The following is a 26,690-nucleotide window of genomic DNA, read 5'->3' as shown; positions in this document are numbered from 1 at the left end:
ACGCGCTTGCATCATCAAGTTACAAATAATTTTGGGAATAAAAAGAATCGCACACAAAACACACAGTAATTACCACAACACAATTTGTATAAGGTAACAAGGATGTGTGGTGCCATACGTTTGCCTTGAAAAGCTATTTACATAAAAATACAATGCCAATTTAAAAGTTCACTAGAGAAACAATGGCCTCGTAGGTGAGGAAAGTGATAGCGGTATTAGGAACAGCTCTTAGTAAATGTAGTGACATTCCACCATATAGACCAGCCAGTCTTTCTTCACTCCACACCTTCAATAATGTCTGTACAAAAGACCTGTACCTAATAGTCAGGGAATAAGTGACCTGAATACATTTCTGGCTAAATCTTACTGTCTGTGCCCAGCAAAGCTATCCTGCCTTAATCTTGTTCTAATAACCTCATGAGGATAGAATAACAGAACTCCTGTTAGTTTAGCTGCTGAAGCAGCCAAGAAGTAGTCTATGTATGACGGCAAGTTGGAATGTTGCTTGTTGGCAAAATAGATCTTTAGCCTTTCATACACGACAAAATAAGCACCAGTCTCCAGTGACCCTATAAAAGTTACACAATAAGCAGTCAGCAGTAGCCAATACAATAGAATGTGTTAACAAAGACACAAAGCGACCAGATGTACCAATATACACAGTAGTTATTAACACAATTACCAGCATAAGAAGCTGTTAATCCTCGGTAAAGACCTCTGAAGCCATCTCTCCTCCAGATGTGTTGAATGTAATGTATAATGGGAGAAGATTTACCAGCTCTGTAAGAACAAGGGTCTAGAAATACAGCACAACATCATATTCACCTTACCTAGTGTCAAGTTGCATTTTAGTTTTTATTACCCACAATGGTGAAGTGATCGTACTCATTGTAAGACCTAGATAGGCTGTAAAATAACATTACACCGTAAACAAACTACACATACCAGTTGATATGGCAGAAAGCAAATGGACCTTGTTGCTGTTGGGCACACGACAAATTCTGTTGTAGAACTGTTTGTAGTGAGAGTAAGAAACAAAATAGACAGCTCTTGCGGGGATGATGCCCATTAAAGATGGACGAAGACCTTTGTAAAATGCCATGATTCCTCCCTCCACCCGGTAGATGTGTCTGTACACAGAATAAGTGGACACTGAACAACACACTAACTGTAATACTCACCCAAAGTATTGTACAATGGTGACACTTCCATTTGTTGAGGCAAACCGGACTGGTAATGAATTTAAAGCTTTGTGTCTACAGCCATTAGCGAAGAACTGCTGACCTGTGGTTGACTGGAAAGCAAGACTTATCACTTGGCTTTCTCTGGGACTAAAAAAAGTGTACCTGTAAACGTGTCTTTAAAAACTCCAAAGGAGATGTAGCGATAGCACCAGCAGCCCCAGCCACACTAGTAAAGAGTTATCTTTCTAACACGCTAAAGGCAAGGGGATGGAATTTACTCACCCTCCAATGAAGAAATGTAGTATGGGATTAATATCACTACTACTCATAGCGAAGTTAACAATCACAGTAAGTGTTAGCGATTACGCCCCAACATCCACTGAAGTAAACAAACCGGGCGCAGATGTGTTTGGAGCACCACAAAAGTATTGGCATCCCAGTCAGGGAGATAGTGACAGCGTTGAGAAAATGACGAACACGAGGTAAAGAAATACAAAAAAAATGGTTGAATTTAATTATGTTGAAACCTTGGTGACGCCGCCAATGCCAATGCGCCACACGTGAACAAATAGTGTCTACCATGTTCAAAGCACGTGTTAATAGGTGTAGATTGTTGCGGATGTAGTAAAACAAAAGAGGTAAATATGTAAGTTATTCTATTATCTTTATTATGCTAATCACACATTTGTTATTGCAACCAAACGAAATGATTACAGAAGGATACAGCATAGATAGTACCCGGTACGGAGAATATACTATCTATGGATACAGCAAAAGGAGAGATCACGATAGCCCGGTTATTAACTGTTGATAGTAGACTCCGATGGTGATTAGACTACATTAGTTTCGCCATCGCCTCGGGGAAAAAAATCTCGAAAACGGTGTGGTAGGCAAGTAACTAGTCCTGACGGACTCTTAACCTCAAACCTTCCCAGCATCAACCTCAAACCTTACAAGTGCTATGAATAAACTTTTCCACAACTGACTCGTAATCATGATTCTGTGATTATTATCATAGATACTCTAGAGTATCTATGTTATTATGAATATGCCCGATTCGTTAGAAGGTCAATCAGTAGCTACTGGCAGAATTTTTAATTCTAGAGCCTCCCCGGACTGGGATCTATCAGTTTGAACTTTCTGCATGCTAAAGTTTAATATGAAGTCTTGCCAGGGCTCCTGACCTGTACTGTCCACCCTGTGGGTATCAGTGCATGGTATGTATCTATGAGTCTAGGTATGGTGTTGTATATTGTCTTAACAAAATAAGATGTCCGAGTCTCATCATCATTTAATTAACAGCTTATAGCTGCTGCACGAGTAGCTATTGGATGTATCATGTTACCAGACAAGTCAGACCAAAAAAAACCCATTGCTGTCTGGCTTATCCACTCAAAATTTCTGGTAACCATTCAGCCTCGATCACATGGAGCAGTAGAAATCCTCCATATGCATAAAGATGGTTACTAGCTCATCACAAGCACATTATTTATTGTTAATCAGCAGGACTCTCCAGGGGTATAATGCTGATGTGCAATTACATGTGTACAATTTCAATTAGTTACTTAACTGTATAAGTATGTACAATTACGACAAGTTACTTAATTATATACATATGTACAATTACAATAATAAACTATAAAAATATATACAATTACGATAAGTTACTTAACCATATACATAAAAGGGGCTAATTTTTGCTTAAATTCTTCAACATAGTCAGTCTCAATAATCTCATCATCTAATCTATTCCATTCTGGTACAGTTCTTGGGAGGAAGGAATATTTATATACATCAATTATTGGTTGGTAATTATAGCCAAATGTATGAGCACTGAGACACAATAGTGCCAGCAATGAAATGTAGTATACCAAACTACAAGGTGTATTCACTAGCGGCGGATTTAGGGTAGGGAGCAGTGCCCAACATCTAGTAAGGCACTTTGGACACTGAGCATTGCACATTATTCATTTATATTGAGTCAAGCTGCGGGCTTTTCTTCAATTAAATAACATCAGTGTATCATTGTCTAAAGAGTTAGTTATAGCCATTCCCTCAACCATTCCATCAAAACAAATCACCAAATTTGTAAGATAATTCAGTCAGGTGTACCGGCACACAAGTCATATGAAATTAGTGCATGTAAAGAAGCTTTGGGTGTATAACTTCACTGACAGCAAGAAAGTTTAATAGTTGCTCAGTTAAACCAAATGTGACAAAAACCTGCTTAAAAAATGTTGCTGAAATTTTAATTGCAACTTCTAGTTACATGTGCCCACTTCCAAAATCCGGTCACATAAAGCTCTTATTCTAGACAGGATTGAAGTGTTTATAACAATCAATTGTTTCATGTTGAAACAATCCATAGCTACACACAACAGAAAGGCCACAGTTTTGTAGTGTTTTCAGGTATATAATATATTTTAGCCAGGCTATCTAGTCTATACATTTGTCCCGGCTATACATGACACAAGTAAAACTTTCCTTGGGGAGGTGGGCATGCCCCAACTAGAAGGCTCATGCTTCACATTTTACATACTTTGCACACTTTATACGACCATCAGTGATCAAGATTTTTGATCAACAATTAGTAGACATCATTTCACCTGAAAAGGTTGGGGGTTTGATCACTTGACTATCTCACATACATGACCATACTGCAGTGGTTGTACAAGGCTATTGTAGAGTGTCTACCATGCTCAAAGCATGTGTTGCCGGGTATCAATTGTTTTGCAGATGTGGTAATACGAAGATATGTTTAGTCACATTCATTGTGGTTTTTAAATATAATATACATGCAGTAAATCCATTCCAAGAACTTGTTATGAAATTCACTCTACCACTATTTACAAGTATATACAATATATACATACACTATATAAAGTTGTATGAATTTATAATTGTCATGACAGCTTCGTAGGTGAGGAATGTGATTGCAGTGTTGGGAACAGCTCTCAGTAAATGTAGTGACATTCCACCATATAAACCAACCAGTCTTTCTTCACTCCACACTTTCAATAATGTCTGTACAAATGACCTGTACCTACACAACACAACACTTGTAATAAATAGATGAACTCAAAATATGAACTCCCACAATAGCATGTATGCAAACAAACAATTCAAATGGATCAATGCAATATGAACTCAATCACGATGAAAGATCAAAAGTTCATTACTTCATATTACAGAACTCAGCAGGTTTATTCAATACACTGAATCAAAGTACATGTACTCTCTACTTTCAGAGACAGATGGTACACTTACTTTCTTGGCCCAGTGCTGTCCTGTCTTAGTCTTGTCCTGACAACCTCATGAGGATAACAAAGTGAAACTGCCAATAGCTTGGCAGCTGATGCTGATAACAAGTAGTCCATGTACATTGGAGAATATGAGTCACGTCTGCTAGCAAAGTAAATCTTTAGTCTTTCATAGAAGACAAAATAAACACCAGTTTCGGCTGCGCCTGAAACAAAGAAGATACACAATACTACCAGATACACAATACTCACTGTTTGCACATAATTTAGTAAATAAATAAATAATAAAATTTTAAGCTTATCTTCCTACCTGCATATGATGCTGACAATCCACGATAAAATCCTTTAAATCCATCTCTGTGCCAAATTCTCTGAATATGATAGGCAATGGAACCGATTCTGTTGAGAACAAATTGTTATTATTATAAACAACAAAGTATAGCTACTTACCTATTATGACCAGTGTCGAGTTGAACTCTAGTTTTAATCACCCAGATTGGTGAAGTAATTGTACTCATAGTAGCACCTATATAAGAAAATTGAAATACAGTTTCAGAAGCAATAGTGTCCACACTAACCTGCTGATACAGCAGATAAGAGGTGAACCTGGTCGCTGTTAGGTGTGCAACAGATTCTATTGAAAAGTTCCTTGTATTTGGAATATGACAGAAAGTAGATTGCTTTGCCAGGAATAATCCCTATTAGTGCAGGACGTAGCCCCTTGTAGAAAGCTTTTAATCCCCCTTCAGCAGTGTAGATATGTCTACAAAAAGAACATATGAAATACAATTTCCATCAATTGTTATAAACTTACTCAAAGTATTTCACTACACTGCTGGCACCAACAGTGACTGATGATGAAAAATGTCTTGCAGTTTGCAAGCCAAGCCATAGCTTTGTTCCTGTGTAGTAAGGTACCACTGATGGGGCATGTTTTCCAGTTAGGAATTGCTGGCCAGTAGTTGACTACAGAAAAACATGTAGGTTACTACTAGTACATGGTGTCTAGCTTTACCTGCAAACGAGTCTTTAAAAATTCAAGAGGTGAAGTAGCAATAGCTCCAGTTGCACCTGCCAGGCTACAATGATAAACGGAGAATACAAATGGCTCCCGTCATTTTAAAACGTCGAACATTTGTCTTACCCCCCGGCTGCCAGTTGAATGGCTGGATTAACTCTGATATTGTCATTCATTGTTTAGCAATTCGAGTAAGCAGGAGGTCCCCAGCACCGGCTGAAGTACACAAATCGAGCGCAAATGTTGATAGAACACCGCTTGACGTAGGGCATTCCAGGTCTAGTGACCAATGACTTAGGAGTGCCAAGCACGAGGAATGAACGCTTCAAATGCTCCAGCAGTAAGGTGAGGTGAGCCTTGAGAAAATGACCGCCAGGATCTAGTACACGTGCTAGTTCTCTTCATGTCGTGCACGTGAATTACCACGTTCATACCACGTGTTAACGCTAGCGCTAATTCAATTATCCCGCCTCTTGCATACATGTACAATATTTTCGCATTTCTACAAGAATGGCTGTAATAGAACTATGCATGGTGAAAAAACGTAGTTATAGTATAGTCCATGATGTCTACCATGTAGATCAGGCACATTTTCCAATTCTCAGTATCTACTACTATATTCCCGCCATGATTGGGACGACTCCGTGCAGCCAGAGATAAATCTCTCCGGCCGGCATAGCTATACAGCTAACTGCACGCAATCATGCGAAAATACCGTCAGTATAGGTTGGATTTTATGTTGCACGGGCCCGACCGACTGACTGTCTTTTTTCATAACCTGAAATGATCACGATAATCGCGTGATATAGGATCACGTGTGCCAAGATGGTCAATCTCGTATGTACTAGTGAAAATCAGCTATTGGGATAAGTCCTCTAGGGATTAAACTCTTCAAAAGGATGGTGAATATACTCCACACGAAGTTATTATACTCAAGAGGTTTGTTTCATTGTACAGTAATACATTATGGTGCTGCATATGTTTCATCATATGGTTTCATGCAACGTTTTTTGTAGTTGTTGCTCTTTTTGTATGGTAAATTTCACCATAATACTTGAATTTTCTATTATGTACTAATTATTATTATCATTATCAAATCGACCTACCTACCCAAATTTTCTGAGGTTTTGCCCATGTAACATAAGATCCTGTAGGTATGGCCTAAAATATTTCGAGTGGCAAAATTTTTGAGGTCAGTTGAGCAATGCAATGATAACATTTTCACAGATTTGCAAACGATCATCCCATATGTAGCTAATTATGAAGGTCTAAATTTTTGGATAAAATTTTCACTGATAGCTATGACTCATTAGTCTGGCGCCGCTGACCCTGTTTTAGGTGGGCCCTTATAAGCGCCCCGAAAAATATGGGCGCTTAGGTCCTAAAATAGGGTCGGTGCATGGTGCCAGCCTAATGACTCATCATGCCGGCAAGACAGACATGCAATCCCCCGGTGTCTCATTTGCATGTCCCTGCCATGCAGCTGTGCATCCATGCAGGCACTTACAAACCGACTCCTGACATGCATGACAAATGACTAGAAAATGATCATAAGCTAGTTATAATGATTCAGCTAACTCTACCAGCAGACTATAACCTGGCACGTATACTGACACAATCATATTTGTATTAGATACTATTATACACTATAGCTAGCTAGTTATATACACTGTAAAAAATTAGTAGTGAATTTCATTACTAATTTCTGCCACAATGATATACTCATGCGTGCACTATCATACAGTACGATAGTACTGTATAGTAGGGATTGGTAAGAAATCATATGGTGTCATGGATTTTTGCACCTTAAAAAATGGCCTTGCAATAAGTTTTACCTGAAAAAACCATCTGGAATACATTCGTACTGCTGTAATGATGCTGCATGTGCCTTGGTTAAACGAAGCAAAAAGTCGAATGTTTCAATGTACAGTGAGTTTTAAGTTTCGAAATTTGCCTGGATTTCATCTGCCTGCCTGCCTGTCTGCCTGCCTGCCTGCCTGCCTGCCTGCCTGCCTGCCTGCCTGCCTGCCTGCCTGCCTGCCTGCCTGCCTGCCTGCCTGCCTGCCTGCCTGCCTGCCTGCCTGCCTGCCTGCCTGCCTGCCTGCCTGCCTGCCTGCCTGCCTGCCTGCCTGCCTGCCTGCCTGCCTGCTGTAAGACCCGGTTGTGCTACTCCAGAAATTTCAGGTAATGACGGCGGATTCACGGATCTAAAGTTCTGATTACGTTCTGTCCACTGCACCATGCTGTTTGCTTTCATCATTCATTCGCTTCTTTGTTCTTCTCGAAGGATAATCTGTGTTGGGAGTAACGTGTTACTTATGTAATGCATTACATAATATTATTACTTTTGTGGTAACTAAGTAATATAATGAAATACGCTATAAAAATAGGTAATATAACTCAAGTTACAAATGTAACGCGTTACCTAAGTAATATAGTTACTGTAACAAATCTAATATTACTGACATAATATTATTACTACAAGTAACAAAGTTACTAATCTCGTTAGTAATCCACTGAGTAACGCCTAGCCATAACGAAGTAATAAAGCCTACTGAATGAAACTTATTCACCAGCTTCTTACTTATAACCAAGATTTGCACATTGTCGAACAACGCAATCGTGTCACATGATAAGGTGGTAGTTTCACACGTGACAGCTTAAGGCTGTGGACACAAAGTAATATAATATGTAATATTATTATAGTTATATGGGTAATATGTAACTGTAACTAAATAGTTCAGTTGCATGTAATATGTAACTATAGTTACTTTTTTAAAGTAACTTGCCCAGCACTGTTAATAATTGTGGTGCTTAATAATTGCGGCACGCGCCACAACTCAAACACATGATTTTAATGAAGTGTGAGTACGTGTGTGTAAGTAGTACCAAGGAGTTGTCTCTAGCATTTATTAACGCTGGGTAGTCATTTTATATAGTCTTAATTACCGGTTTAGCTTTTTTGTGAGGTAGCTAGCTAATAATGTCCCGGATCCACCTCGGGATCCAGACTTATAAAAGCAAGGGTTCCACTTTTAATGGTGGACTATCCAGCGATGCTTTACATCAATATTTAGGCCATTAGAAATGCAGCTGAAGCCTATAACAGTTGCTGTAATAGCTTTAAAAGACAAGACGATAATTATTTTAGAGGCGCTTATTGCGTACGAAGGTAAAAGATAGCTGCTTCAAGTGATATTTATACTATGTGGAAAACAAAAAGAGCTAACTAGACAAAAAAGTAAACAAACAATAGCTATTTTAAAAATTAAAAATTTTAAAATGAAGTAGGGATTGGTATATTAATATACATCTACAAAAAGTAAGGAAACAAGATTAGACGACTACTTACTAAAATGAGACACACCTTAATGCCTACTTTTGGCTAATTTGGCTAGCCAAAAGTAGGCATTAAGGTGTGTCTCATTTTAGTAAGTAGTTGTCTAATCTTGTTTCCTTACTTTTTACTGCTGGATCATTTCTCATTTCAGCTGTAACATTTTTGAGCTTGTTTTCTTACTTTTTGTAGATGTATATTAATATACCAATCCCTACTTCGTTTTAAAATTTTTAATTTTTAAAATAGCTAGTACATTTCAGTAAGTATAGTGATCTTCACTATACTCTTTTGTAGTGACCCATACTACATTATAGTGAACGTCCACTACATGTAGTGCATGATGGTCACTACAAAATTAGCTAGTATAGTGAACGTTATAGTATATATATATATATATATATATATAGTGAGTATTGTGGCAGATGTCACAGTAGTGACTTCACTACACATTTATAGTAGTGACCTTCACTAGTTTGTTTTCATGTGCACGGTAGTGACGGTCACTACAAAAATTAGTGAATGTCACTGCATAAAATATAGTGAATATTGCAATCAGGTGGCATGCAGACATTATAGTATATATAGTGACCTTCAGTATAGTGACCTTAATTTTGCTGCATGTATCAGTATATATTACAATTCTATATAGAGTATATGATATTTAGCTATAGCTGCTTTAGTGTATGCAGCCGGCGACATTGTTTGTCTTTAGATATGCATGAGATCCAGACTGATTGTCTGCTGAGTAAGCCACCATGACATTTATGCACGTTGCATGTAGCTATATATATATACCATGATCATGTGAAACTTCAAAAGCACCGCTAGTTGCATATAGGGCACATACACCCCAACCCTCAGGTGAGTATATATATATATACCTACCTGAGGTGAGTATATATATACTCACCTGGGATGTCACGTGACACATTACTGTGTCACAATTACGGGCTGATAGCCCGACGTGGGCGGGCGAACGACACCCACGCTAGCATGACTAATCACCCAGATGACTCAGGCTAATAACCTTCGTCACGCTCGGCGATCAATCACCCCAGCCAGTAAGAGTTCAACCACTGGACTCATTTTATACCCATACCTAGCGACTTCGATGATGGGTGGCAGCAAATAACGTTGCTCCTACATTTGTTGATATGAACGGACAAGTCCTGGCGATATACGGAGATATGTTTACTAAGTCCCACAATCAATTTGATTCTTCATTGTGAGGGCTGAATTGTGAGAGAAACGTTTCCAGCATGCCTACCATGCCAAACTATGGCGAATTAAGTATAAGTATATACTTTAACTTGGTTTGTGTGCATATGGGTTGTTAGTAAGTAATGTAGTGCTGATTAATTTAGAAACATGGTATACATCATATGAACCATGGCTCACTTCAGTGTTTTCGCCTCGGCATTTATCAATAGTAAACTTCCTCTGACTTCGGAGTCGGGATGTATATAAGTGCAATACACTTCGTAGCCATGGTTTATATATTACATATGAGCTACTATATAAGAGCAACTTGGCAGCTAAAATGTTTGATAGAGAGTTAAATTTTAAGTTAAAGGGTTGGGTAAATATAGCTATAGCTATACACTATATAGCAAAGGGTTGTAGAGCCATGTGTGAACCTATAATAAATGGTTTACTCTATAAAGTATATACATGGTGCTGAGCATATAGCTACTAGGAGCAAAATTATATGCATACATACTGAATTGTATATATATATAGCATGCATGTATATAGTTACCATTATGATATACATTCAACATTACAGAAGTGTATACATAATATACTCATGGCATGTATATCTTGTTAAGTATTTATTGTATCCGTATATATCAGTGTGCATGCAATATATATTTCCAATGCATGCATGCTGACCTATATATCCCTTGAGGACTTTATATACCCTAAGTTTGATTGGAACCTTCTTCATCAAATAAATGTGAAGGCATTTATACAAGTGTTTCTTTTTCCACATTACAAACAATATCGATGTAAAGCTATAGTTGGTATATACATGCACACACACACACACACACACACACACACACACACACACACACACACACACACACACACACACACACACACACACACACACACACACACACACACACACACACACACACACACACACACACACACACACACACACACACACACACACACACACACACACACACACATCTCACGGAGTCTGTATGAATAATACATGCACATATGAATGTCAAATGCAAACACTTAATACCTATGCAGCTCATGCACGGGAGCTAGATGAATGATAAAATGCCTTGATGCTAGCTATATGGTTTTCCGAATGTGCTTCATGAAAATCATTGCACTTAATGATGATGAATTAAAAGGAGTATACGTGCTTGCAAAGATGCCAGCTGCCAAATTTACTGCATTTTCACCACCAAACCTTTTTTTGCAGGTTTCGTATATGTAAAACCTGTAGATATAGCATTGTTCTTGATTTTGACAGCTTGAATCCTTTAAAAAATGGTCAGAGCTTTATCATTCTTGTCAGTACATGGACTATGGAAAGAATTAAATGTTAAATTTATCATCAAACTGTTATGTGCTCACTTGACAAAGGGAATAGCTTCACACAGGAATGAATACTGTGGCAAATAGTGAACGTCACTGGAAATTCTTAGTGACAGTCACTAAAATTTACAGTGATGATCACTATTTGCCAATACTTATGTACCAGCTGTAGGAAAAAGTGACATATTGAAATACATGTACTGGCTATACTGAGCTGCGTGCGAACCTGATAGTGAGTTTTCAGTGCATCTAATGGCAAAGCTGTTGCAACTGCACTGGAAATCAACAAAAATATATACACACAAATAGCTAATAGGTATATATTAGCATTAATACCCTCCTATTCCAAAGCGAACGTGCAGTTGACTGAAGTGGTTTACTTTATGACATTTCTAAAAAGCTTTGTGGTAACCATGCAATAGTCTAGAACAATAGGTGAGCAGTAGCAGCAGAACACCAATACTGGCTGTGATGATTAAATCTTTCACATGCACTATAGCTTGTTACTATGACCAGTTGTATTCTTAAGCAAACCATATCATGTAGTTGAATCAGATTATAAGCAGCTATATAGCTAAATATTAGAAGTTAGCCTAACAAAAGCTACACTTAGCACATTCACGTGCACTTCAAAGCTTTTAACAAAACTTCTATGCAATTAAACCTTGCATGCAACTGAAAAATGACATCAAGCATGTGTATAGGTCTTCTCAAAGCAATATAGCTATACGTATAATGGCTAAAATAGGAAAGATACACCCCTTACGTCATCATATCAACAGACCACATTGTTGCATGATCATGGTCACATGCTTACCACGTCATAATTAATCATGGGGGTTTATGGTGGTACATTGGGTTGCCTATAGCTACGTAGTATCTTATAGGACTGGCATTGCCTAGTATACAGCAGCTAGGGGCGTTTAGCTATTATAAAACTGCTGATGAAAATAGCCCCAAAGACTTGTTCTAATACTATTATACTCAAAGTACAAGTTTGGGCTAACAACATTTTTACTTTTTTAGCTTATATATTATATAGCTACATAGCTATTATGCTCCATACAGTATACAGCCATGATTGCATCAGTTTGGCATGCATGTGCATCGTGTCTACAGGTAGTTCTGAGTCATTATTGTTTATGTTACTGCATCATCACACAAAGACACATATGGATGCAGCCAACCTATAGCATGTATATAGTATACATGCATGTACAATATTTCCATGTAGCAGTATATATATATATATATAAACACTGCTGTGACTGCATGATTTTAGAACCAGGAGTGCTTCAATAATAAGTTTAATTGCCCACATTAACAAATTATGTCATACAGTTTCACCACATTGCAAATTTGGCAAAAATGGCAAGTTTCCACTAGAGTTATTACCCAATAGCTAGTCATGCATGTTACTCTGGTACTCCGCCAACATTATATCATCAAAGGTACTAAAAGGGGACACTCAAGTGTAACCAATGATCAAGGCTGCTATGGAGTATATACAGAATACAACATTATAATAAGCACTGTAGGTGAACTGCAGCAATTAAATATGACTGCATGCATGAAATTAGTGATAAACTGTGGACGTATGACTGACATTGAGTTATGTATAATGCATGTGAAAGTTGTGCACTGCATGGGCGTATTTCAAAACATGCTATTTATCCACTAGTATTTGGAGTTCTCTATACAGCAAATCCAGTGTCTAAACAGGAATATGTACTTCAGATGCATAGATGCATATGCACATACAGACTGTGAGAGCTCCATGATATGGTCTTTGCAGACTTGCCTATAATATTTGCTTCTTTGCTTAATGTGCATGCAGGTGCCTAATGGATCTACAATGTGTGTGCGAATGTTTGCTTGTGTGTGTGCGTATATATGAAGCAATTAATTAGAGCATGCTAAGTGATACGCCACTGTCATTTGTCTCTCTGAGCAAGAAATCTGCAGTTGTTAAAATGGGGACTGTAGTATACTGAAGAGCATATCTGTGTGCCGTGTGTTTGTGTGTGTGTGTGTGTGTGCATGTGTGGGGCAGCATAGCCAAGTGGTTAGGGCGTCTGCCTGGTAATCGAAAGGTTCCAGGTTCGATTCCCAGCTGGGCCACTTTGGTGTTGTTGTTTCCTTGAGCAAGAAACTTTACTCACATTGCTCCAGTCTACCCAGCTGTTAAAATGGGGACCTGGTGGCCTGATGCCAACTGGGGAAGCAGCCCACCCAGATGTAACGTCAATGGGTACCTGGTGTAAACTGGGGAAGCAAATGCATGCTCAACTGTCCATGTCTCATATAGCAGTTAAAGGTCCAACTTGGGTGCCCACGCCTTCAACTGTGAGACATGGTACAGCCTCCTGCGGGTTACTAGTCCTGCCCCAGGAGGGCATTCCTGCGCTGACTCATAGCACCTGAGTAGCGCACAGGTGCCCCAGTACTGGCCACTGGGCAGTGTGACCGCTTAGCGGCAGCTGAAGGCTTTTTTGTGTGTGTGCGTGTGCATGCATATGCATGTTTGTATACATGTACATGCATAAGTGGTTAAAGCATCATAGTAATGACAAGGTTCCGGGTTTGATGTCCCATGATGCCCTATTGCTGTTGTTGTTTCCTTATAAGCAAGCCAGAAATTTTATTCACCTTGCTACCGACTGTATAATGGAGACCTGGCAGCCCAGTGTCAACTGGGGGAGAAATGCCCACCTTTCATTGTGCCACTTAACAGTGTGGGGGTCACAGCTTCAGCCTAACCATGATTCTTGGACAATCCTCCTGAAGGTTGTGACTTGCCTGCATGGGCTCAAGTATATAAGTGGTGCACAGGTATTCCAGTGCTGGATGGCAATGCAGTGCTTTGAATGCTTGCTGGAGGCTTTACTTTTGCTTTGCATGTGCCTGTATTCATGTAGTGCTGGGTGTACATGTGCGTTCCACTTGTATGATTATTGCTTCCTTTGCTGCAGTAGCACGCATGTAATATCTTACTGATTTTTTGATATCTGCATTCTAACCCAAATTGGTCAAGGTAACATGGTTGTGGCAGGTGGATGCTACCATTTAGTATGAATAACCAAGGCCCATACTTTAACCACAAAACCCGCAAGACATATGAATATATAGACTTAGCTATGTCTTTAATCAAATAGCAACCACACTACCACAATATCAGATATACCAATATAAAGTACATTTTATTCCATCTTCTAGAAAACATGTTAGCTACATAAGTACACAGTTATGCTTTACTATGCATGTAATATTAGTTAAGTGTGCTATTGCAGGAATTTACAGCAATATTATTGGTATTTGTATAATTTGTGTCTAATTTCAGTCTCTGTGTATGTATTATATTTTCTATGTAGGTTATCAGTTGCTGTGCATGGTTTTGAGGAGCTCATATATATAAGATACAATCATCGTTTGTGGAAATGTCTTCAGTAACTGAAATTGAAAACCACTATACAGGCACTTCCCTTTCCATACTTCTGACAGCACCTGGAAAAACCTGCAACCAGAATAAATTGAAGTATATAGCTACTAATGCCAGAAATAATGACTGTACCTCTTGGAGCCATCTTCACGGAGCCAAATTCTTATCACTTCAGTTGGATAAAAAATTGTGGAACTGATAATTCAAGCAATGCCTGATGTTATTGGAATAGCAATACCAGTACCACTTGGTAAATTTTCATCACTCCAAGGGACTAGATAGTACTTGAGATGTTCATAAATCATGAAATGAACACCCTCTTTAACAGACCCTGCAAATGAAATATTCAGTTTTATATGTATATATTCATGTTTGATGTATGATTCATTTATACCTATGCAGACTGCAGGAGTTGCACGATAAAATCCTTTAAAGCCATGTTTTTTCCAGACATGTTGAAGGTGGTGCCTCACAGATCTGTGATGGAGCCATCTTAGCACAATAATTAGCTGTGGGTTAGCTGTGTCTTACTGTTTTTTTTTGCAGGATTTAGTTGTATTCTAGCCTTCACCGCCCAGATGGGTAAGGTCAACATGGTTGAAGTGAAGTCTATTGAAAATGTACATATTTGCTTCCACATTATTGCATTATAAACATACTTGCAGAAATTCCAGCTGAGAAAATAGCTAGTTTATTGCCACTGTCACCACCAAACCAAGTTTTGCACTGGTTGTAGGAACTATATAGAAGTCAGGGGCGGATCCAGAGTTTGGAAAGGAGGGGGGCACCTTGCTGAAAAAAAAAAAAAGGTCACAACAATAACAGCTAGTGATCCTTTACTAAATATATCACGTCTGTTATGTAAAATAAAATCCTATTTATAGCTTCATAGGTAAGCTACACTGCCTCATGAACATTGTGACTGCTTTATTAGAGTAACTGACTGCTCTATTAGAGTATCTCGATCTTGTATGCAATTTCTTGAAGGGGGGGGGGGGGGGGGGGGGGCATTTGCCCCAAATGCCCCATCCTGGATCCGCCATTGGAAGTATATTCCACTAGATATCATCATTGCAGTTGTTGATGGCCAAAATCCTTTGAAAAATGGTCGGAAGCCTCCCTCGGACTTGTACATGGACCTGAGGAAAATATTTAACTGCTTAATCCACAGAACAAATCGACCATATTGTATACTTACTTGATATGTATAAAAACTCCATTTAATATTGGCAAGGATGCTGACTGTAAAATAGCATGTGTTATATCAGCTATATAGTGCTTTGCACTAAGCTTATGTGAGAGCGAGTCTTCAGCACATCCAGTGGTAAAGTGATGGCTGTTGCAACTGCACCTGACAGGCTATACGTGGTGAAAAATCACAGTTTATATTTTCTGCACTGCAATCTCTGTAACTAACCCTCACTCAGGAATAATACACCACCCATGTGGCCATAGCCAACTCAGTATATTATCCAAGAGTAAATTATTCACTCTCACTATTACTGATGTATGCATCCACGTGTTCAGATTACCTCTGTGTGTGTGTGTGTGTGTGTGTGTGTGTGTGTGTGTGTGTGTGTGTGTGTGTGTGTGTGTGTGTGTGTGTGTGTGTGTGTGTGTGTGTGTGTGTGTGTGTGTGTGTGTGTGTGTGTGTGTGTGCGTGTGTTGGCTGGCTGGCTGGCTGGCTGGCTGTTTCGTGGCATTGGAGCTAAGTGCAGGTTGCCAGTTATCATATTTGATGTTAGCCAGAAGCATGGGTTAGGTGAACTGAACACTTGTTGGTGGAGACTGACCACATGTAAGTCACCATTCAGTGATCATTGCCTAGTGCACCCTTTTGCACCAACACATGCAAGAGTGCAACTAAACGAGCTAAATTTTGCTTTCTTTGAGAACAACAGCATCAGTCAGCCAAAGAGCAAAGGCTGCCATTTCAGTCACAGCATCCTGACATTTACTTGTTGGGAGCTGGGCAGACTAGCTATGGCTGGAACAAAATGAGCCAGTTAGCTCAAGAAAAAATTCAACTAAGAAGGGAAATTGCACTTGTAAGCAAAATGATGATGATGACGTCATGAAAAGTATGACAACATACAAGAGATAATGGGGGCCCAGACTCAGGGGTACCAAGTTGAAATAACAAGGGTATTGTAGTAAGTTCTTAGGCCACTCCAAATAAATTCTCTGTTTCCCGTCCACCGCCCGAATCTAGTTACTGACAGCTCTAAATATTCCATTATTCCGTATTCTTCCATTATTTTCTGGTTATTCTTGCATACTGAGAGGCTTAGTAAAAGCCATCTTGAAACAGTGTCAGCTCACGTGTCAGTAGTGCTATCGAGTTGGCACAAACTTCACGTTTGCACTATTTTTGCAACTTGAAAAGCTTAAGCATGCTTTTATGCAGCTTTTTATGGTTGTGCCAGGCAAATAATGGCTTGAAAAGCTGCCAATCTTACAATGAAATAATGGAAATGAACCGCCCGCCCGCATGCAAATATGCTTGAGTCCAGGACGGGAAACAGAGAATTTATTTGGAGTGGCCTTATATTAGAAACCATGAACTTGTTTATGCCGATGCTTATAAACAAAGACTGGGAATACTTCCCCATCATTACATCATTAATCATCGGAGGCGTCTAAAAAGAGAGACGCCTAAGTGTAGCAGCGCGCATAAAATATTTAGTATGCTCACGTGTGATAGTAGTCTCGTGCCCAGCCGGGCTCGCGCTTTTTGCGCATTAGCGCGAGCCCGGCTGGGCACGAGACTGGTGTGATAGTTCAGTAATACCGGTGTTTTATTTATACACACGAAATTTGCTGTACTGCCCACAGCCCGAAAAAACTGAAGGCATTTCAGCTGTCTTGACTTCGTCAGCTACTATAAACACAGGTAAGTTGTGTCATAGTTGTGTTTGATCGTATTGAGGGTTGTTCTGGTTTAAGAAGATAACTTATCGGGTGTTTGTGCATCTCTAACAGTGTCTGTGGGCTCACCCTATGGCCAATACAGGGTTTATACCAGATGTTATTCCAGTGAGATTGACGTTTAAAGGGTGAGCAGAACGCGTGTGTGATTGTAACTGTAAAATCCTCTCGTATTCATGTGACGTGCTAGTTTCCATGGTGATGTGAATGTTGTTAATTTTTAGAAAAGAAGTTCGTTTCCAACTCGACCCTAAGACTCCATTTGATATAGTAGTAAGGGAGCTGAAGCTGCAGTGTGGCTTTAAACGAGAGCAACAGTTCACACTAAAGTGGCTGGACATTGACGGTATTGTGCGTGCACACACACTCGCACTACACATATTTACATGTATGAGTGCATGTGCAGTGTACTACACACACACAGGGGTCATGCACATTTATACACACTTGTGTACTATATACACACTTGTGTACTATATACACACCATTCTGTGGTGTTATTTTAGGCCCACATTTGATTATTTACTACACCCACCTTGTCAGTTAAAGGTGATAATGTCACACACCTGCACAGTGTGCTGTTTACAATGGTATCATCCTATAAGGAGTGTTCTATTTATATAGGAGATCCAGTTTCAGTTGGAATAGAGAGAGAATGGCAAGAAGCCCTCAGGTTGTATACTTACAATCAAGACAACGAACTGTTTTTACACAGTAAGTGGAGTATACAACTTGGTATGGGATCTATGGGTTACCATTGTTGATGGAGGTCTGTCATGCATCATAGATAATCATATTATGTCACTTTACCTATGTACACAACATCTCAGTGTTAATTGCTTCCATCCCAGCTGACACCCATCCTTGTAAATTACACTGTTTTAGGGCTGTGGTAGAATGTTCAAATGTTTTGCAGCAGGAATAATTGTATCGATTTCACTATATTTACTCCCAGATTGATAATTGTTTCAGTCATGATAGTTGGTTAACCCCTCTCCCTGTGTTGTATACTGCAAACACTTGTTGTTAATCAGAAATATTTTCTTTCAGTATTTGAGGGACCACCTCCTGCTCCCGGCCAACTATGTCCAGGAGAAGATAGTAAGTATTCTAATACATTGGTATGGCTCTGTTACAGTACAGCATTCTTATGGAAGCAATGTCTTCCCCGGTGTTTTTGATCCTGTTTTGAAACATGCTTATTCATTTTGTCTCGGACCTCTTTTAATGACAATTTTTGCAGGGAGCATTTATCAGAGGCGTGGTGCCCGACGATGGAAGAAAATCCGACGAATTAATGGACATGCATTTGCTCCAAAAAGATTTGCGGTACGTCTTCCAACAAACGCATTGGCACTTGTCATTATCTATGTTCTATTTCAGAGTGCCTACTGTGCAATATGTGATGATCGAATATGGGGCCTAGGTAGACAGGTATGTACTCTTTCACTCATTAGATATATTGTAAAAATAATTTTAGCAGTACACTAACTTAAGCTATTTCCAATCACAGTGGGTTTTATCATTATTCCATACCTAGTTTTGCTACCCCTAAAAACACGTAAGGTACACATATATATATGTGTGTAATTTTTGTACTGTGATCATGAAGGGTTTCTTACAATGGTCTCATATGTATATCCCATTGTTGCTGTTGTGTCCTTTGGGCAGCGACAACAGGCAACACGCACAATAGCTATGTGCATGTATTGTGTTCCACCTTGTAGGGCTATAAGTGTCAGGCCTGTAAGATGTCCATCCACAAGAAGTGTGTCCACTACATCAGGCATGTTTGTGAGGGACACCCTGTGAGTAGTGTCACTGTTGTACTGTGAGCCATTAGTGTGAAATATATCTGTTTTTTTTCCTGTGAACAGTGTATATACTTGTCATACCCAGTTAGGTACATAGTTGTTAAGTAATTTGTGTGTCTATAGTTACATACCATTGGATGTAATGTAATGTATGATATAGTTCTGGTTCCTTATTAGGAACTAAACAGGTATTTTTGTACAATGAAATAGTAATTCTTCCAATTGGCTATGCTGTACTAGTACCGTATAACAGGTTTTACCGTGAAGACTTATTTTTATAAACAGTGGCTAGCTGCACTATTTAAATTCTTCTCGCTTTGGTATAATTGTGTGACCATGAAGTGAGAACAAACTGCATATCCTTGTGTGGTGAGTGCCCCACTACTGTTGAGTCACTGCACAGTACAGCTATAGTGCACATTCTCCACTTCTCTAATGTATAGTGGCCATGTATACAAGAACTTAACCCAATATGTGTATCTAATATTCAACATAAAATTTAACTTTCGCAGAAGGTTATGTCTGTGGAAATTTGAGTCGCATTCTTAAGATTTGTGATAACTTATAGATGCGGTAAAAACCCGCTATACAGTATAGTAGTTCTAGCAGGCCTCCTTGGATGATAGTAAATATGTAAGTTTTGTGCAAGAAAAAGAAAAATGGCAAAGGTGAAAGTTGGCAATGGTAAAAAGTTTGAATTATTTTACAGAGATGAGTATTGATGTATTCATATAAAAGTTGAAATTTGGAGGCAATGTGTAGATGATTTTGCCTTGTTATACATGCCCCTCGAGATTTACGTATTAATTTATTTGTCATTCTCATCCACAACAGCCACAGCTCAAACCTAACCAAGCCGAGGGAGACCATTCAGGTCCTAATACTCCTAATGCTGTGCCAAAGATCCCAAAAGGGAAGGATGAGTACAGTGGTCATCTTCCACAGGTATGTGTTATGTTGTACACTACCTCTTAATAGACACTCTAAACTTTATTTAACTCCAAACTTCGTATGAGAACTTAAACAGTGTAGAAGAAATACACTTATTTCCAATCAAGTTTTATTGCTTCTTAAAAGTCGTAAGAGTGAACAGTGAGAACAGACTATGTATACAATAATCACAGACTGTTTCCTTTGTCATGTGACAATGTGTGGGTGCCTTGTGGTGTCAGTGTAGAAAGTTGGATCATGTGTTTGCACGTGTAAAGTTACTGATGAATCAGTTATTGTAAGTACTTCTGATTTCATCTTACATTGCACTTGGTTCTGGTGTTACCCAGGCAGCTGTAACTGGCACTTGCCTGTAAGATATCTTGATGCTATGTGGCTTGGCTTTGTGAGGATTGAATGTTACCTGGCACTCAAGAAAGTATGCAGGAGTGCAAATTAAAATTCATTGTTGTTTTTGTACCAATCAATGTTGTGATAGATACTTTTTTACCCATTTGCTTACTATATGCTTAGATTCCTACATCAGGGTTTGGGGGTCGTGCGTTACCAACTTGTTATGGTTAGAAATAGTGGACTCCGTTTCCTACGATCAAGCCAATTGTATTAGTATATGTACATTTAGACGTTGCCTCACCGTCTGCACTTCATCATGGTCCCAAGGTATCTGAGAAGGGGAGGGGTGGGGGATTTGTAGCTAATGGGAAATAAGTTAGTTTTGATTGCAGATTAGATGTCACATGAGAAATTGTTACAGAACCATCATTGCAACACTGCATGCTTCACTGTTGAGCCATCAAGAGTCTTTACAAAATAGTTATTGTTGTCAAGTGTTGCTAAAATAGACACCAATGATTTTCTCCAAATTTAGTAGAAAGATATAACCTTGATAGGCTTCATCCTTACACTGATTGGCTTCCTACAACAACTGAATTTGTCCACTGTACTGCTCTGTCAGCAGATTTTGTGTTGGCTGCCTGACACACGCCGGCTCTTGTCTAGCTGTTGTGGTATCAAAAGAGGTCTTGTTGAGATGTTGTGTGTCAGGGACGGAGAAATGGGGGGAAGCAGAGGGGCAACTGCCCACCTCCCTCTTCATTTTTTCAATGCCTAGTTGCTAAAGTACAGCAACTATTGTGCCTCTTTGTAGTTATTAGCCAACTTACTTTGCTTTGATTTAGTAGGATTTGTGCTAAAGGTTATTCAAGATTACAATATTACGTGAATCAGTATTGGGAGTGCACGAGGTCGAGATACTCTAATAGAACAGTCATCTAACATAACAGTCAGCAGAAACATTTAAGTTGGTTTTGCTATGCAAATGTATCTGTACGTAATCAAGTGCATGAGTCTATCTGGAATTCCCTCATTTACTGATGTATCTACTTGTACGGTATCTTAATAATAGTTATTGCCATAATATTATAGGAGTATCCTTCTCAAGTACACATGTACCATTGAAAATGTTCCAATCTCAAAGCATTTAAATTTCCAAGTTTTCCTGTGGGGGCATGCCCCCAGATCGTGCTTTGCACACTAAGACTTTGTAACGGACAGCCAACCCCACATAAACTTGCCCACCCCAACCCAATTTTTTGTACTGTTCTCCACTGTGTTGAGAATAATATGTGTAATCTTGTACATCATCTTGTAGTGTAGAAGACTACAGTAAGTCCCAACAATGCTAATTTGTATTGTCTTGGCAGTACTGTTAAAAGACCACATTTTAGTGTATGTGTTGTAATGATTATTTTACTGTTATGGCAGGATTCTAATCCTGTCAAAGAATCACAGATATCTCTGGATGACTTTAACGTTCTCAAAGTAATTGGTCGTGGCAGCTATGCCAAAGTCTTGATGGTAAGACACCATGCTGTTAACTAGGTTGATGTTAACAGGTTTTCTCCCATACACACAGGTGGAGCTGAAGCAAACAAAGAGAGTGTACGCCATGAAGGTGATCAAGAAGGACCTCGTATTGGATGAAGAGGTGGGTATTATTTAACAGACTCATTGCCCTAGCATCTTGGCCCAGAAATGTATTGTAAATTTTGTGGTCACACACTATCCAGTTTATAGCCTGCCAAGCATATGTGACCGGATCTGCAAGAACCCTACATGTTTGTGTATTTTTGAATTTCATTTTAGTACATTTCCTTTACTAAACTTTCAGCCTGGAGAGCTTTAGTGCTACAAAGTGGTAACAATCAAAAGATCAATTTGTACAGTGATAGTACGGAAAATAAACTATAGGTCAATTAAGCAGTCATGACTTACAAATGCAGTCTTTTATAGTACACCATCACGTTCCCCATAAAGAACCATCGCTGGGTAATTTTTGTCTTCAAGGTCCTTCCTACGACCAGGGCAAAGGAGAACACTGGGAGAAAAAGACAAGAGTAAATTACATGTAATGCTTATTGCATCTCCTTGGGTGCACTGACACAAAACAAAAAAAAATTGATGTGTGACCAAACCCCTATGAACTGGGTATTCCCCTTGTGTTTCCCTCTGTACTCCTGTGATGTCATCTACAAATCTTCCCTAATACTGATAGTTGCACCTACAACATAACCATCACATTGTGCTGTTTCTATTGATTATTTATAGTGGGCACGATTTGATGTACAATGCTAGTTCACCCAAAGTGTATGTATGCTCTGTCCCTCTCTTACTACCGTATAGCTGGTAATTTTTGAAAGGTTTTTATTTTTGGATATTTTGAAGTGGCCCTTCTCTTCGATAATAAATTCCCACATCCAGTTGTTCTTCGAAAATAAATTCCCACAAGTGCGAGCAAGTGAAAGCAACGATCTAACTTTTGGTGATTCGCTTGTGCAATGTGTATTCCTCGAGTTTTAGCTCAGTATTACTGATGATAATGGGTAAACTGTACCATTACTGTGCCAGTAACCAGAAAACAGGTGATCCAGAATGGGACCGTCTCACGTGGCTCTAGAATCTATAGTAGCTAGATAGCTAGCTACGATTGAGCGCGATCGAGCCAGTGAATTTACTCCACTCGAGACTCCCTCAGTCTTCTCTCCAGTGAATAGGAATGGCGATTATTCCATCAGTAAGTCAGTTTTTGGCACACATCTTCATATTTTGTGACACAAATTTCCGTTAATTAAAATCCACCTGGACTTCGAAATATGCACTCTTTGAAATTACAATCCTTCGAAATTCAGATTTTGCTTCTTGTGCAAAATTTTCTGTTTCGAAAATAACCCGCTATACGGTATTTGATTTGTACTTAGAATACATATTAAGTAGTACTATGTATGCTTTCATTTCCTAACATACAAGATAGTGCTGTACTGCCAGATGTCACTTGGTAAATGCTTGGCATGCCAAAACTTTTGTTTGCTGATACCTTGGAAATCTATGCACCTGCAGTGTTTGAGTATGTTATCAGTTAAAGCTACCTATCCCAGTCACTCACACTTAATGTACCACACAGTGTATCAGTATTACAACACATGCCTTGTCAGGGTATATGTATGTCAGCAAGTAGAATTTGGAAATCTTACTTGTGCATTTTGGAAATCTTACTTGTGCATTTATTTACCAGTTCACTTGCTGGTGAATTTACTTTACACATTACTCTACTGTGTCATGTTTGAGAGCTATATGGGTGTCTTGATGCAATGTATATAATACGTGTATATGATTTGTGCACTTTCAGGATATTGATTGGGTGCAGACAGAGAAACATGTGTTTGAACAGGCGTCCAATCATCCCTTCTTGGTTGGGTTACACTCCTGTTTCCAGACGGAGAGTAGGTGAGTGAGCCATTTCAGCTACTACAACTCTTAAACCTCTATACTTCCTTGGTCATACATTTGCCCCAAACATATGACTCTGGCATATAACATGCCAACAATTTTCAGTATTCACGCATAACCTCCTGGTATTGTCAGATGTATGCGTGTTGGTTTGTGTGACATCTAGTGTGGTGTCTCTCCTTCACAGGCTGTTCTTTGTCATTGAGTGTGTCAATGGTGGAGACCTTATGTTCCACATGCAAAGACATCGTCGCCTCCCCGAGGAGCACGCTCGCTTCTACAGTGCAGAAATTGCTCTGGCTTTAAATTATCTTCATGAGCGAGGTACGTATGTACATGTAGTTTTTCAATTTTTAAAACTAGTTAACCTGTTTTTCGTGCTTTGGCTGGCTGATGTATTTGTGAATTATCTCTATGTATTTCATATGTAATTGATACATGTTTCAGGTATAATTTATCGAGATTTGAAGTTAGATAACGTATTGTTGGACTGTGATGGCCATGTTAAACTCACCGACTATGGAATGTGCAAAGTGTGTTGGCATAGAAACACGTGTGTGTGGTCATGTGACTGTGATGTGCATTATTTAGGAGGGGCTAAGACCAGGAGACACCACCAGTACATTCTGTGGGACTCCAAATTACATTGCTCCTGAAATACTACGTGGACAAGATTATGGTGAGTACCACAGATTGTCTATGGAACCTCTTGTATATTTGTGGTCACTTGTAGGTATATCTGTGGACTGGTGGGCCCTGGGGGTATTATTGTTTGAGATGCTTGCTGGACGATCACCATTTGATGTGGCTAGTGGACATGAGATGCCTGACCAGAGCACAGAAGACTACCTGTTCCAAGGTGACTATTGTGATATGTTGGAATACCATATGTGTGTTATGTGTGTGTGGCACATTACATTACAAACATGCATGTGCAGTTATTGCATGCAGACATGCACCTGTCCAGCCCAGTACATTACTCATGTGGGTTACGTATCTTGACAAATGAAGAGGCAAAAGCAATGTTATCATATACATGTGCACACACGCCTCATTCATACCTTCACTTCTTGACTGCCTGTCAGGAAATCATCATCCAGCCAAAAGACGCCACTGTGTAACTTTTTCACAGCTGCTGTATGCACTAAAAGGAAACTGGTAGTGCACGCGCACGTACACACACACACGCACACACAAAGCAAAAGCCTTTGGCTGCCGTGCTAGCATGGTCACTCCTACTAGTGAACCAGCACTGGGACACCTGTGCATTACTCAATTGTTGTGAGTCTCCTGGGGCAGGACTAGTAACCCGCAGGAGCTGCACCATGTCTCATAGCTTGCACCCAAAGTCCCGCCTGGACCTTCTCTCTTTATGTGAAAACACACATGTTGCATGCTTATATGAACGTGTTATGCTAGTATAGAGTCTGGCACCCATTTAGATCACATGTGCAAGTAGTTCATTTCTCTGTTTTCACCTGTTTGTTATGTCCATTGAATAATTTTTCTGTCTTGTGTAGTAATTCTTGAGAAGACCATTAGGATACCACGATCATTATCAGTGAAAGCAGCATCTGTTCTAAAAGGATTTCTCAACAAGGTGTGTTGTTGTGGTATGTTATTATTGACAGTGTATTATCATCATAGACACCTGGTGATCGATTGGGCTGCCACCCACAAACTGGCTTTAGTGACATTGCTTCTCATCAGTTCTACAAATCAATAGATTGGGAATTGGTAAGTGTATTTGTGTGTACACATATTTTGTGGAGGGTGTGCACTTAAACGTGTGGTTATAGTGAGGTATTTGTATATAACACTGTGTTTCACTATCCACAGCTCAAGTTGAGACAGATCACTCCTCCATACAAGCCTAGAATACAGAATGAAAAGGACCCCAGCAACTTTGATCCTCAGTTCACAGGAGAGCCACTGAGCTTCACTCCTGATGATACGTAAGCTTGTCTGGTGTGTTGTGCAGTAGAGAGAACATTTAACAAAATTTTACTTGTTTCCTAACTAAATAGTTTTTGCCCTCCTAACAATTGAGCATCAAAAAAAAGAGAAGTTTTTTACACTTCATACCTTATGCATAAACCAGTGCCTTTATTTTAAATTATGTTGTTCTTTCTCTTTTAGTAATGTATTGAACACGATTGATCAGACAGAATTTGAGGGCTTTGAGTATGTTAACCCACTGCTGTTAACCCCGGCAGAGGACGTGTAGAATTTTATCAATTAATTCTAGTGGATTCTGTAATATATTACAATGTGTTATATAATGTGGACCAGACCAACAGAAATTTCATAATAATTATTATATTTTAAACAATGCACTGATTGATTTGTTTAAATACCCAGCCAGATCATTAGTTATGTCAATACATATTCTTGGCTTTGTAAAA

At 39.1% G+C, this 26,690-nt stretch overlaps 3 protein-coding genes across 4 annotated transcripts; 1 reads left to right on the top strand and 2 right to left on the bottom strand.

Moving 5' to 3' along the window:
- Nucleotides 1-14: 14 nt before the first annotated feature.
- LOC136243801 (solute carrier family 25 member 36-A-like) lies at nt 15-1,722 on the bottom strand. The gene is made up of 8 exons (XM_066035412.1): nt 1,467-1,722; nt 1,347-1,410; nt 1,182-1,294; nt 946-1,130; nt 831-897; nt 683-780; nt 368-569; nt 15-317 (listed from the first exon to the last, which is right to left on the bottom strand). The coding sequence occupies exons 1-8, from the start codon at nt 1,511-1,513 to the stop codon at nt 161-163; spliced, it is 933 nt and encodes a 310-aa protein (XP_065891484.1). The 5' UTR covers nt 1,514-1,722; the 3' UTR covers nt 15-160.
- A 2,215-nt stretch (nt 1,723-3,937) lies between these two features.
- Nucleotides 3,938-5,887, bottom strand: LOC136243798 (solute carrier family 25 member 36-like). Its single transcript, XM_066035410.1, has 8 exons — nt 5,589-5,887; nt 5,460-5,523; nt 5,259-5,410; nt 5,023-5,207; nt 4,895-4,970; nt 4,755-4,843; nt 4,452-4,650; nt 3,938-4,227 (listed from the first exon to the last, which is right to left on the bottom strand). The coding sequence occupies exons 1-8, from the start codon at nt 5,636-5,638 to the stop codon at nt 4,059-4,061; spliced, it is 984 nt and encodes a 327-aa protein (XP_065891482.1). The 5' UTR covers nt 5,639-5,887; the 3' UTR covers nt 3,938-4,058.
- Nucleotides 5,888-17,559: 11,672 nt separating this feature from the next.
- On the top strand, nt 17,560-26,618 carry LOC136242595 (protein kinase C iota type-like). Of its 2 annotated transcripts, XM_066034038.1 has the most exons (20): nt 17,560-17,699; nt 17,789-17,862; nt 17,959-18,080; nt 18,359-18,448; nt 18,785-18,835; nt 18,978-19,063; nt 19,118-19,168; nt 19,462-19,542; nt 20,383-20,493; nt 22,264-22,356; nt 22,415-22,486; nt 24,185-24,282; nt 24,473-24,609; nt 24,733-24,818; nt 24,877-24,964; nt 25,019-25,144; nt 25,806-25,885; nt 25,933-26,022; nt 26,125-26,240; nt 26,425-26,618. In XM_066034038.1, exons 2-20 carry the CDS (start codon nt 17,807-17,809, stop codon nt 26,510-26,512), a joined length of 1,722 nt encoding a protein of 573 aa, XP_065890110.1. In that variant the 5' UTR covers nt 17,560-17,699; nt 17,789-17,806; the 3' UTR covers nt 26,513-26,618. The 2 variants fall into 2 exon arrangements, with proteins under 2 accessions (XP_065890110.1, XP_065890109.1); XM_066034037.1 differs by having other exon boundaries at nt 18,978-19,168.
- The last annotated feature ends 72 nt before the right edge of the window (nt 26,619-26,690 follow it).

The sequence above is a fragment of the Dysidea avara genome, chromosome 13 (assembly GCF_963678975.1).
Source record: "Dysidea avara chromosome 13, odDysAvar1.4, whole genome shotgun sequence".
Taxonomy (NCBI): Eukaryota; Metazoa; Porifera; class Demospongiae; order Dictyoceratida; family Dysideidae; genus Dysidea; species Dysidea avara.
This window is presented reverse-complemented; position numbering and strand designations above follow the sequence as displayed.

Excerpts from the sequence above, each read along its gene's own strand:
- LOC136243801 (XM_066035412.1), bottom strand. The coding sequence starts at position 1,513 with ATGAGTAGTAGTGATATTAATCCCATACTACATTTCTTCATTGGAGG. Across the intron at positions 1,131-1,181 it reads ACCATTGTACAATACTTTGG|ACACATCTACCGGGTGGAGG; the intron begins GTGAGTATTACA and ends TTCTGTGTACAG. Across the intron at positions 781-830 it reads AAAATGCAACTTGACACTAG|AGCTGGTAAATCTTCTCCCA; the intron begins GTAAGGTGAATA and ends TTGTTCTTACAG.
- LOC136243798 (XM_066035410.1), bottom strand. The coding sequence starts at position 5,638 with ATGAATGACAATATCAGAGTTAATCCAGCCATTCAACTGGCAGCCGGG. Across the intron at positions 5,411-5,459 it reads TTTTAAAGACTCGTTTGCAG|TCAACTACTGGCCAGCAATT; the intron begins GTAAAGCTAGAC and ends GTTTTTCTGTAG. Across the intron at positions 4,651-4,754 it reads ATTGTCAGCATCATATGCAG|GCGCAGCCGAAACTGGTGTT; the intron begins GTAGGAAGATAA and ends TCTTTGTTTCAG.
- LOC136242595 (XM_066034037.1), top strand. The coding sequence starts at position 17,807 with ATGGCCAATACAGGGTTTATACCAGATGTTATTCCAGTGAGATTGACG. Across the intron at positions 18,449-18,784 it reads CAACGAACTGTTTTTACACA|TATTTGAGGGACCACCTCCT; the intron begins GTAAGTGGAGTA and ends ATTTTCTTTCAG. Across the intron at positions 22,357-22,414 it reads GCTATGCCAAAGTCTTGATG|GTGGAGCTGAAGCAAACAAA; the intron begins GTAAGACACCAT and ends CCATACACACAG.